Source organism: Pituophis catenifer, unplaced genomic scaffold, assembly GCF_029215685.1.
Source record: "Pituophis catenifer annectens isolate HBS135680 unplaced genomic scaffold, rPitCat1.0.hap2 SCAF_3, whole genome shotgun sequence".
In the NCBI taxonomy this organism is placed as follows: domain Eukaryota; kingdom Metazoa; phylum Chordata; class Lepidosauria; order Squamata; family Colubridae; genus Pituophis; species Pituophis catenifer.
This window is the reverse complement of record NW_027256883.1, coordinates 175,183,085-175,200,359: the sequence shown is the minus strand read 5'-3', so window position 1 is coordinate 175,200,359 and position 17,275 is coordinate 175,183,085. Positions and strand designations below refer to the sequence as shown.

The window sequence follows — 17,275 nt, the reverse complement described above, 5'->3', positions numbered from 1 at the left end:
AAAACCTTTTTTGTTAATATGTCAAGTGTTTCTAAAGCATTTGTCTTATTTGACATAATATAATTTATGACTTGTCATGCTCTATCTCCCAAAAATCATTGCTTTTGAAACTGATTTCAGTACAGAAGTATAACTATACAGAAGTATAGAATACAAAATACAGAAGTATAACTATATTTAATTTTTGTCTATGAAATTCTAGAGGTAGAAATTTTACATTTCATTACTTAGTATATATGGTATCTTGCTCTTCTGCCATACATCCACAAGATATATCCTTCACTTAAAACTACAATTGGGACTGGAATGTTGGTCATTAAGCAATCTGATAGTTAAGCAAGTCATCAGGTGATGGGACCTATTTGTGCAACTTTTTCCCCCAGTCGTTAAGTGAATAACATGGTTGTTAAACAAATCCAGCTTCCCCCTCATTGACTTTGCTGGTCAGAAGTTGGTTGGGAAGATCACAAATCACAATCATGTAACAGCAGATGCTGCAACCAGCTATAAATGCAAACTGCTTGCCAAGTGCTCAAATCATGATTGTGGGGATGGTGCAAAAATTGTAACTTCAAGGATGGGTCATGAATCACTTTCTTTCAGTGCCATCACAACTCCAAACTGTCACTAAATAAATGGTCATAAAGACTACCTGTAGTTCCCACATACTAACATAATTTTGCTAGTATCAGTGGACATAATATAAAATTTTCCTTCAGTTGTATTGGGACAAATATACATTGCAATTTCCCTTGGCATGCTGATAGCACTCCTTTCTTTTAAGAAGAAAAGGAGATGATTTCATTTATATCTATCCTTAAAGACTGATGACAAGAAATAAAGGATATACTGCAAGTACTTGTAAGGGCGAATCTCATATTGAATAATGACGTGCATAACAGTAATTAGATTTTAATGGATCTAAACTTTTTCCACCATGAAAATGATTGCCCCACATACTTTACAATTTAGGGAATGTGAAATGCATCATGTTTTCAAGAAATAAGATATTATTTTAATTATTTTTGTATCTATTTTATCACCAATTGAGAAGTAGATAGACAAAATGTTACTCTGACCAAAGGCTTTAAGCCTAATTCTTTATTTGGTTCATGTTACTGTCACTGACAATTTTTTCCTTTTTGTAACCAATTCAAAGTTGATCTAATATAGTAAAGCAGACTTGGCTTTTTCATTAAAGAATATCATTCTATCTTGTGTTTCAATTTTTCCAACCAAATTCCACTTTTCTCTTCACAATTACAAACTGATTATATAAATGACTGTTTGGAACATAAGAATGCTGAATTTAATATTGCCACAGTTAAGAGAAATAACTGTTAGAATTGCATCCCCCGCCAAAAATAAATGAATTGCAAAAAGCAATAAAAGAAAAAAACTTTAACATTCTGATTAATATTCCTTACATGGTCAGAATTTTTTCTAGAGGAAGGCTTTTTTAAACTATGTTTTTAAACGTGTTGAAATGATGATTGATTTGCTTCTCCTGGGTAACCGCTTTGAATTAGTTCATAATTAAATTACTGTTCATGTCCATCTCACAAGTCAGGCACATCAAATCAAACTGTTACTCTGTAACCAGGTTTTCAATAGCAATAACCATATATAAATGCCACGTCAAAACTGAGAAACTTCTATACTGGCTAATTAAGACTATAATCCTCTATATGTCTATTTAAGATTCATTGAACACTATGGAGCTTCTTTTAGATTAAATGTGATTAGGATCATGCTGTATGTAATTGTATGGCTTGGAAATGTTGAATCCTGCCCATGCAGTCCACTACAAGTTACTTCTAGTGTCTAATTTTTTTTTTAATCACTGCTACTCTAGTTCAGCAATCACTTTAAAAGTAATAAAAGCATTTACAGTGAAATGTGAGATCCCATCATACATACATGATTGCTGGTTGAGGGTTGTTTCTTTTCCTCTGAAATCAGATGATGATTGAAGCCAAGATGCTCAGTAACGTTAACCCTTAAATCTGACATTTGTTTAAATAAGAACTAGAGGTCTGTACTTGATCCTCAGGAATATTTGAATGCAATGCTATGAATGAATACTATCAGGGTGCCAGAGTGTATCAATAAAGTCATTAAAGTTCATGAGTTGTCAAATGTTTAAACAGTCCCTCCAATTTCAGAAATGAACATTGCTAAATCAAAAAGGGAACAACTTTATCTTCATGTCCAGAGAATTGACAGTGAAATTGAAGCATCCATTGTGTTTACATTGTGAAATGTAAAGTTCAAGAAGCAGAGTTAGATTTAATGCTAATTTGGCAAGGAATTGCTTTTTCTTTTTTTTAAAGACCAGTGCTGATCACATTACATTATATAGAAATGCAGGTGAAAGATTATAATCTGTATAATATCTCTTCCTAAATTACTGTTGCAACCATGGCTGGAGTTCCAGCAGCTCCGTAGACCAATAAAATACACTAAAGAATGTGTGTGATGGTATATTTTTGATAAACCAGTGAGACATTACAATGCAATGATGTTTGCATTAGAGGTTTTATGTTGTTACCAGAATTTTATCTCAATTGTATTATTTTCTATTTTCATACTCTAAATGGGCTTTGCTTACTACAAAACATCATGCCCAAGACAAACATACTGTACAAAACTGCAGATAGATTCATTTGACAAAACTTTCTAAAGGATCCTTAGTTTCTTGTTGTCTTTTTTTGAAACTGTAGTGCTTATGTTGAAACTTGTATATCATTTACAGTACTGTGTCTTGTGCCACTGCTGTACCTGATGTATCCATTCTGGATTAAATGAATTATGTGCCACAAAATATTCAATTCTTGCTGAAGACTTTTTTAACTGATGTCATCTATTTGATTAAATCATCTACTCTACTCCAAGATACACCACAATCATAACTTTGCCAGATTTGATCAAAAATCTATCTAGTTTGATTTCTTACTTCCAATATAGATAATTACATTGTTCCAAGAAATTTGTAGATTTTACATGAAAGCAGTAAGTGATATTCAATAGCATTTTGTAGGTAGAGGCACCATTTAGTTATTACAGCTGATAAATTTTGATAAATCAATCTTGTTCAATCCTAGTCATCTTCTAGCAATGAATTCGATAAAACTCAAAACATTTTATATGAAATATATTTATCAGTAATACATGCCCTCATTTAATGCTATTTGGTGTTTTAGGTGACTTAATCCTAGTAATATGAACATTACAGAGAAGCTCTTGATCTTTTATCAAACCTGTACAAATCATTGTACAAACCTGTGCCTGCTTCTTCACAAATTGTATGAACTTCAGTATGGCATACTTTTAAATCAGAATGACATTACTCTAGCTCCCAATATAAGTGTGGTATAACAGTTCCTGAAGGTTGTAAGTAAGCTTGCAGTCTTCTCTTTGCCCACAAAATATATATATATTATATTTAAGAGAGAGAAGAAGCTGATAAAGAGAAATATATCATGGTTACAACTGTTGTGTTGTACCACAATGAAAATGAAGTCTGTATTTTTGGTAGAAAATATTCTACTTTGTTTCCTATAGTGTTGAAACTCCAAACACTGCAGGAACAGAGCAACAGTACATTTTATTTTTTTAACTCTTATCCTCCACATAACCTTACATTCATAACTGTAGAACAGAAAAACTAATCTAGCTGTTTTTAATTCTGAGAACAACAGTTTATATTCAAAATGACTTTATGACGTCAGCTTTTAAATTTAGATCTAAAACTAAAGTTTTGAAAACACTGGGGAGTACATATCTAATAATTAACCATTGTACAACATGTAGCTTTTATTTTGTACCTTAATTAAAAAATATTCATATTCTAATAATTTGCAACCTAGGAATATTCACTAAGGTGAATGGACTCAATTAGAGATTATGGGTGCATCATTGGAAGACCTAAAGGACCAATTTGGGATCAGATTGTCCAGAAAAAAAAGTCTTATCTATGGGGTCTCAACTCAACTCTCAAGAGTCAACTCTGACTCAATAGCACATAATCTATCAAGGATATTCAACAGAAGTGTTAAATACAAACTTCAAAGTTCCAAGGGAAAAAAAGGAGAGCCTAACACAGGCAAAATTGAAATTTGCGATTCCCACGCAGCTAATGAATCAGGTATGAATTATTTCTAATTACTCAGAAAGATAGGACTGGTACATATTCTTTTTGTGCATTGTAAGTCATTTTTACAACCAGACAGCATTATTTTGTAAAAGTAATTATAGGTTAACAGGGTAAAAAGTATGCTTCTAGGTTAAAGATCTGTTGAAATGGCACTCCAGTTGATTATTAGCACAGCAGCTTTTGAAAATACTGTCATGCTAGATGAAAACAATATATATTTGGTCCTCTATGGCAAAGTCAAGTCTAAAGATAATGGAAATTGAACAGTAGGTCATACTTGTTGCATGCTTCAAGGATTGATTTCTAATGAAGCACCTTACCTGCGCTTCATTTTACTCTTTACATTTCAAGAGGATTTTGAACAAACTTTAAGCAGTGGTCAGAGTTCTTTTTCTTCTTGTCTGGGATTTTGGCAGTAAAATAAAATATAACAGCACCTCTTTATGCTTTTTTTCCCATATCCTATTACAATCTGGGCAGCAATTATTTCTCTTAGCTTGCTTATGTTGCTCTTATACAAAAGCAACCATCTGGAAAATTTATTATTCTGGGCTGTGCCATGTAGTCTGAGGATCAGATGCATACCAATAGTTAAGCATGTTTAGAATTATCCACTTATTTATTAGTTCAATTTATATGCTGCCTTTCTCCGGAGACTCCATATAAAGACTACAGTACTGGGAAAGGTGAAAAGGAATTTAAAAAATCCCCCATGCAAAACCTTGTCTGGTGAGGGATGCAAAAACCTAGAAAAACATTTACTCATCGTAAATATTAGAATAAAATAGCAGCAGGCACCACAATGCTCAGTAAGTATGGTACTCCATGCACATAGATAATCATGACAAAAGTTATTCATTTGAATGACATGATTACTTCCGTACATGTAAAATAATACACAGCAGATAATCAGGCCCTGGCACAAAGGAAAATCATGCAAAAATATGAGTTCTAACATAACAATTAATTGTACTGACTAAAAGAAAAAGAAGAGTATAGCAACGTTTCAGATGCTACACAGGTTGATAAGCAATAAGGAGACAAGATTCTCTGGGTAGTAGAATACTAGAATTTATTTTTTGCACCTTTAAATCAGCAATCACTCCTGGCAACTTCCTGAATTAGTGCTTGGGATTTTCTTGGAAAGAAAATGGTTTGCTGTTGTATGCTTCTTAGGGCTGAAAGAGAGTAATTGGCCCAAGGTCACCCAACTGGCTTTGGGCATAAGGTGGCATTAGAACTCAAGTCTCCTGTTTTCTAGCCTGTTGCTTTAACCACGACACCAAACTGGCTGTTATACATCTACCCAACTGAGTTTCAATTATGAGATGCTAGATAGGATATAAAACAACTGAAACAAAGCAGGGAAATTAGTTTGGGGGCCAATTGATAATTTCACTTCTGATTAAAGTTTTTGCTTATGTGTAGGACAACACACACTAGAAAACACATTTATGCGTAAGACAACCCACACCAGAAAAAATGTTGTTTCATCATTAATAATATTTTGAAAATTAGGGCCCATGTAGCAGAGTGACTGGATCTGCTAAAAGTTCACCGAATGAACTTGAATCACACATTATCTCAGGTTAAATCAATGTGTAACTTCTTTAAAAGTAAAATTGGAGATATCAATACAAGTATTGTATTTGCAGATAGGATAAAATAAATTAAAGATATTAATGTATGGGTGTTTTTTAAAAACAGAAATTTATATTTCATGTGGTTTTCAGCAACAAAATGAACAGGACTGCATATAAGCAGAATGTCAATAGCACCACCTATTGAACGTTGTAATGAGAGGGATCTTAAATGTTTTGTCGAAGTCTAGATCATGCAAAGGAGCTATTATCTGAAAAGAATGCTTTCTAAAATCCTTTAAATGATTTAAGGACATTATAAAGTCTAGACTAAACCTTCATATTTCTCCTAGCCAACTAGGCTTTGTTCTGTTGCCCCTGCTATTTTCTTATAAACATTTAATAACAAATTGGGGAAACTAAGGAGAAGAAAAAGAGCATTCTGGTCTATGGAACTTTATGACCAATCAAAATATTTTTCAAATAATGAAAAATTTTGCAGGATAGGAATATGTCTCAAACCATCTTGTATACTTTTTGGAAAAGCACAGTGATTGTATCTAAAATTTTAAAGAAAACTACAAAAAATGGTCTGTTTAAGAGGCAGGCATCCAAGAATAGCATTTCTAACTTGAACTGTAACTATAAGTACAAGATTAATAAATACATTAAAAAGGTGTAAACACCACCACCCTTCATTTTATCCCTTTCAAAGCCTTGATATCTGTCAGGTGCCCTACCAGGGTGAACCTAACCTGAATTTGAATATTTCTATATAAAACCATGATCAAAATTAATAACATTTTATTCAAATTCAGCTGATCTAGCTTAATCAATAATTTGCTTCTATCAATATAATCAAAAAGTTCATGAAAATTCACAAAGGCAGTAATTCCTATGGGCCTGTTTTACACACTTATCACATAAGCCAATATAAAACCATGATCAATTGTTGGAATTTCTGCTCCAAGCCCTTCCTGTCCTCTGCAAGCTATTATTGATGACCCAGTTCTCTAATTTATTAGTCAGATGTTTTGCATAATTTTAGCTGTAATGTGAAATCTGACTAATCAATCTATAGTTTTCTGGGTGGCTACAATCACCTTCCTTGTATATTTGGATCGCTATACTTGTATTCCAATCCTGGGAAAGTTGGCCATAGAAATTAATGTTATTAAAGAGTTTAACCAAAATAGACTTCCACTAGATATTAGCTTTTAATAAATGACCAGCAATATGGTGTTCTCCAGGGGCTCAATTTCTTTTAAAGAGATAAAGGGCTAGAACATAGTGTCACACAAGTTTTAGATTAATTGGAGAATTAACTGGAGTAGGATGAGGAGCAAACAATCTACAATGGTTCTCCAATTCCTCTCTGAACACTCGTTTCTAAGATGTTCTTATCTTTACCCATTTATCAGCTTCCAGAATAACGTTGTATCTTTAGAAACAAAATAAAAATCAAGTTATAATATATAGTTTTGATGCTTAGGAGGAAAATAATTATAGAAAAATGTAAGCAATGTTCTAACCCTTAAGAGGTTAATTACATTTATACTGATAAATGTTGCAAAAAAAATGGGAACTCACTTATCATCTTTTGATTTCTGCATTTTTAACTGCTCTTTTTTTGTTTATTCTAAGTATTAGTTAGTTTTTATTGTTTTCAGGATTGTAATAGTTTATTTTTTTAAAAAAAAGTATATGGCAATGAGAATGCCAAGGAGTTGTATGATATCATGTCTTGTGCTTTAGCAGTTTATATTCCCTTTGCTTCCTAAGCATTTCAATAATTACCCATGGGACACAATTATATTTTGCTCTTTGCCAAATTCCTAACCATATAACATGTTGTTCTACATTACATGTCAAACCAGCATTGGTTTGGTAACTTGAATTTAATGTAGAGGTGTTCCTGCCTTAATTCTTACGAGAATTGTACTTTCAGACTTTGTAAGATTCTGTCAGTGTAGCTTTACAATAAAGTACAATTAGCTCATCTGGTTCTGATTCTTATCTGGCTTGCCCCATCAGGCTGACGTCAATCTTCCAAGTCTGAAAGCACAATTCTCCCCACCCCCTTTTCCTTTACAGTTTGAGAAAATAGGGAGGCTCTCTTCCGAGTCTCTTGGACCACCACTACCTAGTTGCACACTATGCCTTTTTTTTTTATCTGACTGTTCCCTTGGGTAGCAACTTTTTGCTCAGTCTCCCAAGGTCTTCTCCACCTACCATTCCAGAGATTGATTCTAATACATAAAGACAACATGGCAATAGCTACTCACAAAATTTCTTGTCCAGTTTATTAGCAAAATGGTTTGATTGAAATGCATACAAAATAAGACATATCAAATGAATATTACATAAGAGTACACTTAAGATACCTAAGCATAAAGAATCATTTAGGTATGACAAGAGACATACTACTTTTAATTTTATCTATCTTTCTTTAACAACTCTTCCAGGTAGATTGTATTGGCATGATATGCAGTCAGCATGTTTAATGGTCTCTGGTATTTTTGGTAGTATAAACGAGAAGCTTCAATATAATGCTTCCGCCATGCCCGGTAATATCCTCTCCAATATTCATCAGGATTTAAATTTTCATTGTGAGGAAAAGGAGCACTTTTGCTTTGGGATGCCTCTTCTATAAGTTCAGTCTTGATGGGGTGAATGGAGTGATAGTGGTCACGCTTGATCTGTTTACTTTGTTTCACATTCCCTTTCATCTTCTTTTGGACCAGAAAAGTGTCTTGCTTTTGTTTAAGGACAGGACTGAATTGCTGAGGATGTGTCTGGTCTGTTGACAGTATACTATTATCTCTTTGCTGCATATCTGAAGAGGTCTTGATGCAAGATTGATTCTCTTGGCTACATATGGATGATTCAGAACTACAAGAACTATCATTATCATCAGATTCCGCAGCCAATGTCCCAGTTGTTGCTTCCAAGTATTTACTGGATTCCATTCCTACTAAATCTAAAGAATCTAACTGTTTATCTTGGTTTCTGGGATTTACGTAAGTTCTTATAATCTCTACATCTCTCTCCAATCCTTCCTTAATGAAATATTCATAATCCTCAATAAAATCAACCATGCTCCATAAGCAGACAGAATCCTGGTTCTTAAAAGAAGACAGACAAGGGATTTTAGGAAGCATGTTCTTTAAACTTTCTTTGTCCACCTGTTCGTTATTGTGCACAGCAATTTCACTATCAGATTCCACTTGGTGTTTTTCCAGTGGGATATTATCATGTTTATTTCTATTCATTGTTGTTTTAGCATGCTCTGTTCTATTTTTAAGAAGCTTCTTTTGTTTGAAAACTTGTTTTGGCTTGGCTACCGGAGAATTGTCACAAACAATCATCTCTGTGCTAGCACTTATTGTTGGGGGTTGCCTTGTCCCTTCTAGCCTTTTAGTTGGCAACAGACATGAATGAGGAGATGCATTGGGATATGGGACAGCAGTGACTTCTACATGCCCTCCTTCAAAATGTTCCAGCAGCTCTGGTGGCAAAGTTTCTTCAAGGAAAAGAAAAACAAAATCAGACATGGGTGACTGAATCAGATAATAACATACCATAATTTCAGTGCTTAAATTATTTAAAATCTTATGTTTTTATTTTTCAGATTCCACTATCTTAAAATGAAAAAATCAGGATCTGGAAACACAAAACTTAAATGATGTATGTTTTAAATACAACACATAGAGATAGATTTTTAATTGTTACAAGTATTCATTTTAAAAGGAGGGAAGATAAACAAAAGCATTGCTAGAAACTAAATGATTGTACACAGTGCTATAGAACAAATACAATGATATCTCAAAGTGCAGGCTAATGAATTTGGATATCTTTTCTTCTGTTACCCGTAACAAAATATTCTTGTTAGCTTGTTTAGCAGTTAGCTGCTAAATGTAACTTAAAATTTCTCTCTACCTTGTTTTAAATCATTTCCAAACACACTTTTATTAGTTAAAGTGAACTGTTTCCCTAGCACCAATGCAAAATTTTCAAAGTGTTCATGATAAGAAATATTCACATTTAATTATTTGCAATATGCACTGAAGTTCTTCATCATGTGAAATGTGTCACTTTCATTAATTATTAGAATTCTGAGTAAGACTATGAATGCACAATTAACAATACAATAGTACACAATTACTGTCTAAATGGGATCATCTCTGGAACGCCATTTTCAAAGGCACTTAAATTCATTAAATTATGATCATGTACAGGAGTCATTCTTACCTGGTAAAGAAAGAAGCTGAAGATTACATTTTTGTGCAATTTTCATCATCATATTTTCTTCCTCTCCACGACAGCAATATGTCACAGCTAATCCTAAAGTTCCTACAATAAAGCAGAGATTAGGAAGAGTTGGGACAAAACCGTTGGTCCATGTTGCTTCTACAAAATAGTAGAGTGGTAAAGAGTGTTTACCAAAGCGTCCAGCTCTACCAATCCGATGCATATATGTTTCCCAATCCAAAGGCACATCTAAGTTAACAACCAGATTCACCTTCTCAGCATCAATTCCACGGGAAGTCTGAAAGAAAAGAAACAGCAAAGTGTTTGTGAGTAGAAGCTAAGCCAAACAACTTAAAGAAGTTGTCTTCGTATTCCTTTCCCATGTTAGAAATCCATAAAGGAAAAACACTGCAGATTCTTAATGGCTTGAGTCAAATGCAAGTGCTTGAGTTCAAAAAGAGTTTCCTTAATACAATAGCCTACACTCTATAAAAGCATATGCTTGGAAAAGTTCCACTGAGGACAGCAGGCACAATCCAGAAAAAATCAATTGTATTCAGAAATATTCAATTAAAATATTCAATGCTTTATGAATTAATACATGTATTATAAAATAGAATTAAATTCTATAAGAGCTGAGGTGGCGCAGTGGTTAGAGTGCAGTACTGCAGCTACTTCAGCTGACTGCTAGTTCAGCAGATCAGCGGATCAAATCTCACCGGCTCAAGGTTGACTCAGCCTTCCATCCTTCCGAGGTGGGTAAAATGAGGACCCAGATTATTGGGGGCAATATGTCTTTGGTGTAAGCTGCCCAGAGTCCTCGGAGAGTGGGCGGCATAGAAATATAACAAATAAATAAATAAATAAATAAATAAATCTAAAGTTGGTATTGTATCTTTCTCTTGCTGCAAACACTGCAACAATAGTATAATAAAATGCAAATAAATAGGAATAAATAGCAAAGCTTCAGATAGGGAAATATTTATACAATGGTGGTCTACTGTTAAAAAACAATATGTTAGCTATGGTTAACATTTCTAGATCCCTTGAGTTAGTCTTGTATTTTTATTAGTTGTATAAAATGAATTAGAAGAACTAACCAAATCTGTCGAAATTAACACTCTGCAATGAAACTGCTTCAGCTTAGCCATGGCATCAAGTCGCTGGTTCTGATTCATACTGCCTAGAAAAACAAAGATAAATAAATATGAAAAAGAAAAGTGAAGGAAATATATGAACTCTACTAGCTGAATTCTTAAGAAAACTGGCTAACCTCAAACCTGAAGAAAGCAGTAACATGTTATTCATCAGCAAATTTAAATAAATTTATACTTAACTGTCAGGTTAGAACTTTTTGGCAAGAATCCTAAGAACAGAATTTAATTTATAACATTTAAAGTATGCCTTAGAAATGAACCTGGTAAGAATATACAAATTTGTTAGAAGAGGGCCATGGTCACCTAGCTGGTTTTCTGCCTGAGATGGGACTAAGGCTCACAGTCTGCCAGTTTCTAGCAATGATGCCTTAACCAGTAGATTTCTATTTCACAATGGAATTTCCAGTCATTGGGTTCCGTTCAACACTTTGCACATGCTCAAATCTGCACCCATCTCAGGAACAAACATTCCAGGAATAGTGGGAGGAGCACAAGAAGGCAAATGATATTACAAATAGAAAACTACATTAATAGTACAATATAATTCAATCCCACTTAAAGAAATAAGGAGAACTCACTGAATTTACATGCATATACCTTTAAAAATAACAATTTTTGTGTACACAATATTCAACAAAATAACAACAAATCTACAAGCTTACCTGAAATACATTCAGCAGGAAAACCTTTAGATGACAATAAATCAGCCAAGTGTTGAGCTCTTTAAGGCAGAAAAATAAAATGTCAGAAAGAGACTTCTATATATAAATGTATGTATTGTTTCCTCTTCGTAATAGTTTTCTTTGCCAGTTATTTAAACTGCCTTATAAGATTATGTGGCAGAAACAAAGAAGCTACTGCTTTTTATGAAGATATAACACTGTGAACATTTTTCCTCTCATAGCTTAATCTGCTCTATTAGTAATAAACTCTTGATTTTTTTAATTCATTAAAAGGAGGTGGATTCTTTAAAAAAAAGAATATTGAATCTTATGCAATGTGCTTAGCTTTTAATGATCAAACATCTCTCTAAATTAATGGGCTAAGCAGTCTTAACTATATACTTGCTGGGACTATGGATTCTTTGAAAATGATTGGAAGGCATGCTTTCACCACACAATCTCTATGCTACTTATTGAAACAGGTCTGAAAAAATGTGGGTTGCTTTAATAAATAAGAGGGACACTGTGCATGGATGAGAGCCAAAACACTTCTTCCAAACATTTTTAAGCAAAATTCTAATTCTTTTCTTTTATCTCAACATTATATGTATTTGACATTCACTTAATGCACATGACTACCAACCTCCCCAAATTTTTGTTTGAACTTTTTCAGATTTAAAAACAAAACAAAATTCAGAATACCGGCTATGTAGATTTGAGAAAACCAAGGCCTGGTTGAACGGTATTTTCCTGAAGAGCTCCTGTAAATGCTCAGCCTTCTCCTCAAAGGTCTTATGAGGTAATGGGTAAGAATTCACAACTTTGTAGTACTGCTTCAATCCTAACCAAAACAGAATAGGTTTATATATCATATGAAAAATCAAAAATGCCTTGAGAAGGATACACATTTAACAATTAATATATTTGCACCACAGTATGTGGTTGCAGTGTTACATAAAACAGCTGAACAGAACATATCATAAATTCCATAAATACTGGATATCTGTACAAAAATTAAAAAAAACTCATTTACCAAGGAGACTTGGGTCAGTAGAATTCAGCTTCACAAAAGTGGGCTCTCTCATGTATTTAGCCAAAGTATTAGCTAAGGATTCAGGATAGGTGGCTGAAACTGCCAACATCTGCTTATTGGCTGGTAGAGAAGAATAAATCCAACTAAGATGTGGAAAAAAAGAAAACACTGTTCACAATAAATATTTTGGACCAATTAATGGGGAGGGGGGCACACGGATACATATACACATTAATTTCAATTGCTTAAAATACCAATAAGCCATATTGTATAGATGATACATAGAATGTGGATCATTCGGATAGCCAGTGCAACAAACAAAAATTATGATAATAGTAAACATAAAATAGCTTCACAAGAGACGCTATTATGATGTGCTTTGCTGATTCAAGTAAAGATCTTAAGAACAAAATACTAAAGTGGACCAGCAAGTACTAAGATTTTTTTAAAAAAAGGAATGACTCTTAATGCATCTAAATTTTACCAATCGTGGTAAGCAAGACAAAGGCTCCCAAAATAATGTGCTTAGAGGTAGTATTGATAAAGGTGGTCATTCATATTCTTAAACTTTGGCACCAGATCCTCAGAAAGACAATAACCCCAAGCGTACATTATATAACATTATTTATATCATTGGCTATCTTTCTAACAGGGTGTTATTATGTCCAGGAACTAAGAAAACATCCCAATGTGAGATAAGAGGACTGTGAACTAAAAGGCAAGTTTATTTCATAATGGCTCCCACATTGTGGAATATACTGTCTCAAGAGATATACGATTCTAATTCTTTTTATATCTGAAAGGTCTTTATGTTTCTTTGTTAACTACACAGAATTATTTTTTTTAGGCATCATTACAATTTTTTTTTTACAAATATTGAAAATTCAATAAAGAAATCCCTTTCTTTATTGAACTTCTGCATTTCCAGGATTGTATTCCCACATTTGTTCCAAGTCTATTCACGATTTTCTCAGACCATTATATTTTTGCAAACCTTACACATGAAAAAAAGAAATTATGTAACTAACTATACTTACTTTACTTGTTCCTGGAAGCTGCCTTCTTCCAGAAGCTTGTCTGCTTCATCAAGAATGAAAAGACGAATGCTGGATGTATTCAAATAGTCCAGATCTATAAGTTGTTTAATGCGACCTTGAGGGGAAAAAAGCAATAAGGAAGATAAGAGGCACTATCATGTAAATCTATACAGATCAATGAAATATATACATAGAAAGTCCTTGTTTAACAGCCATAATTTGGACTAGCAACTTGGTTATTAAGTGAAGTGTTCACTAACTACAACTGTGCTTATGATCTTACTTCAGCTTTTCTTTATACGCATGTGAAGGTTGTAAATGTGAGGATTGATCATCAAGTTACGTTTTCATCACAACTATAGTAGGGAACTGTCACTAAACAAGTCAGTTGCTAAACAAGAACTAGCTGTACTGTCTCCAGAATGTCTACAATATTTTTATTTACTCCTTTACTAGGCTTATGTATCAATTTTTCACCAGATATTCAACACAACATATATTACATTCCTTCTCCAAGTTTTCCCCAAAATAATAATCTTGCGACATAGGACAAGTGATAGCAACTAACTTGCATAACAACCTTCCACTGTTGAAGAATGGAATTGAAATTGTGTATACTAGTCCAAGAAAACATCATATTAGGTCACCCTAATTATTTTTTAATCTAATTATTGTTTTCTACAATATGTGAATATTATTTTTTTTTTTAATTTCACATAGATAGCATCTGCTAGTTATCCAGCACATGAAATAATGGGATTAAAACATCTCAGATGCAATGTTTCCTTACCAGGGGAGCCTACAGCTATATGACACTTTTTAAGTCTCATTTTATCTTGATTTACAGGAGTTCCTCCAATGAAGACATGACATTCCAAGCCTTCCATTTTGATCCCAATAGTTGTAATTACTGCATGTATCTGCACAGCAATCTCTCGGGTAGGTGCCAAGACTAGAATCTGAAACAGATATTAATTCTATAATTAACAGTGGAAAATCAACTGAAGTTGAAATTATCTACTCTTCTCAGACCAGCCAATAAATATAATTAAATACTTGGAAAAAATAAAACTAAAAGCAAAGTATCCTCCACATCACATCAAGTTCAACCCTCTGATGATTCCATGGATTTATCCACATAGCTTTCTTGGCAACACAGAAGTTATTTAGCATTGTCTTCTTTTTAACATTTCTTCTACTTCCCAATCTAGCCAATTGTTCTAAAATTTTGGTCCATCTAGGTTTTTGAGATCATCCAAGAACAACTCACCCCAAACACAATCAATCTAGAATCATAATTCTCAAATTAGAAGAGGTCAGATAATCAGTACTTGATTCAATTAACTGCACTTACATAGTCAGTTAGAAGCAGACTCAAGTCAGGAATTTTAGAGACAAATACAGATATTACAAATATACTTCTGAACAGCAGCATGCACAAAAGCAATACCACTACTGTGATTTCTTTTGAGATGGATGTTCCTGTCCGAATTTAAACACTATTGCCCTTACCTGTGTTACTGAGTTTTCCAAGATAAGCGAGTCAAGTGCAATAGTAGAAAACACACAGGTTTTACCTGTGCCTGATTTTGCCTGCACAATAAGATCTAAAAGACAAAGAAAAATACATGTCAGAAAGCATCAACTTTTGAAAGTCCAAACAAAAATGTTACTGTATATAAATTAGGACACTGCTCCATCAGTATTTGAGCCTGGGAGTACAGCTAAGATTCCTTTAAAGCTTAAACTGTGCCAGTTTTCTTTAATAAGTCCAACTAATCTTTTTGTCACATACAAATAGTCCTCGACTTACAACCTTCATTTAGTCATTCATTTAACCATTCATTCATGGTTAAAACAGCACTGAAAAAAAGTTTTTTAAGACTGTTTTATGACCATTTTTCACAGGTATGACTGTTGCAGCATCCCCATAGTCATGTGATCAAAATTCAGACAATTGGCAAGTATTTAGATGGTTGCAGTGTCCAGGAGTCACATGAGCACTTTTTGCAACCGTCTGACAAATAAAATCAAAGCCAAGTGCACTTAACAACCTTGTTACTAACTTAACAACTGCAGTGATTCACTTGGCAAGACAGGTCATACAATGGGGAAAAATTTACTTAACAACTGTCTCGCATAGCAATGAAAAGTTTGGCCTCAATTGTGGTCATAAGCCAAGGCCTACCTGTATTGCTAACTACACTGGAATCTCTGGAGCCCATCAGAGGTATTACTTTCTCTTGAACTCATTTGGAAGTGTAACACATTAGCAGAAACACAAGAAAACCATTACGCTGCATTTAATTCCTTATTCTTAAAGTGATAAGTAAAGTCTATGGAGATTCTCAAGTCATCCAGGTCATGGTTGTCCGAAAGGTGCTTTTTCAGGAGGCAACTGGACTTTGTTTTTCTTTGAAGACGTTTTGTTTCTCATCCAAGAAGCTTCTTCAGCTCCGACTGGATGGTGGGGAATGGAAGAATGTATATTTATATAATTTATATAAATTTATAAATCCTTCAATGGAATGGAAAGGAAAAATTTATACATGTATATAAATTGTATAAATATAAATTTATACCTCCTTCCATTCCCCACCAGCCAGTCAGAGCTGAAGAAGCTTCTTGGAAGAGAAGCGAAACGTCTTCAAAGAAAAACAAGAAAGTCCAGTTGCCTCCTGAAAAAAAGCACCTTTGGGTCAAAGTGAGAGGCTTTATTGATGCAGCCTGCAAAAAGACGCGCGGATCTCTTCCAAAACTTCTCACATTTCCCGAGTATTTTCTATCACGCCAACGGACGGCGGAATACGGACCCACCACGCAGCACCTCTGTAGCCCGAGGCCGCCCCTCGCTAGAGCCCTATTTCTGCAGGTTCCCCCCCCCCGTCCCTCACCTAAACCGCAACGGCCTAGCGGAATAGCTTTGAGCTGCACCGGAGAAGGCCTTATAAAGCCCGCCGCTTTCAACCCTTCCAGAACCGGAGCTGAAAGAAGCAGTGATCCGAAATCTTCAGGCCCTTCCGGGAGAAGGACATCCCGAGTACGCATCCAGGACTCCGCCATCGAAGGAACCGCATCCTGCGCATCCATCTTGGACAGAGAGCCGTTCAACTTCTCGCGAGAAATCAAGGCTGCGTTGGAAATACTAAAGACGCCAGTCGTCGCTAGGCTACTGTAAGACGCGCGCGCGCCCACCGAACAGGAGAGGCAAAAAGCGTTCACTTTGAAAGCTCCAAAGAGAAACTGAGCAAAACGCGGGGGGGGGGGGGTTGGAAATGATTGGCCCACTCAAGGAGGGTGAAACCATTAAGGGGGGGAAAGAAAGGGGTGGTTGAAAGTGCCCTTGGAAGTGGGGCATTGAATGAGGCTCAGTGAGGGGGGTGGGGCTTAACCAAGGCT

General features: G+C 34.6%; 1 protein-coding gene across 1 annotated transcript; it reads right to left on the bottom strand.

The window, feature by feature from the left end:
• Positions 1-8,025: 8,025 nt before the first annotated feature.
• Positions 8,026-16,972, bottom strand: DDX20 (DEAD-box helicase 20). Its single transcript, XM_070939823.1, has 11 exons — positions 16,771-16,972; positions 15,389-15,483; positions 14,667-14,835; positions 13,877-13,991; positions 12,840-12,982; positions 12,509-12,647; positions 11,807-11,865; positions 11,088-11,170; positions 10,180-10,285; positions 9,988-10,089; positions 8,026-9,259 (listed from the first exon to the last, which is right to left on the bottom strand). The coding sequence occupies exons 1-11, from the start codon at positions 16,964-16,966 to the stop codon at positions 8,172-8,174; spliced, it is 2,295 nt and encodes a 764-aa protein (XP_070795924.1). The 5' UTR covers positions 16,967-16,972; the 3' UTR covers positions 8,026-8,171.
• Positions 16,973-17,275: the final 303 nt, after the last annotated feature.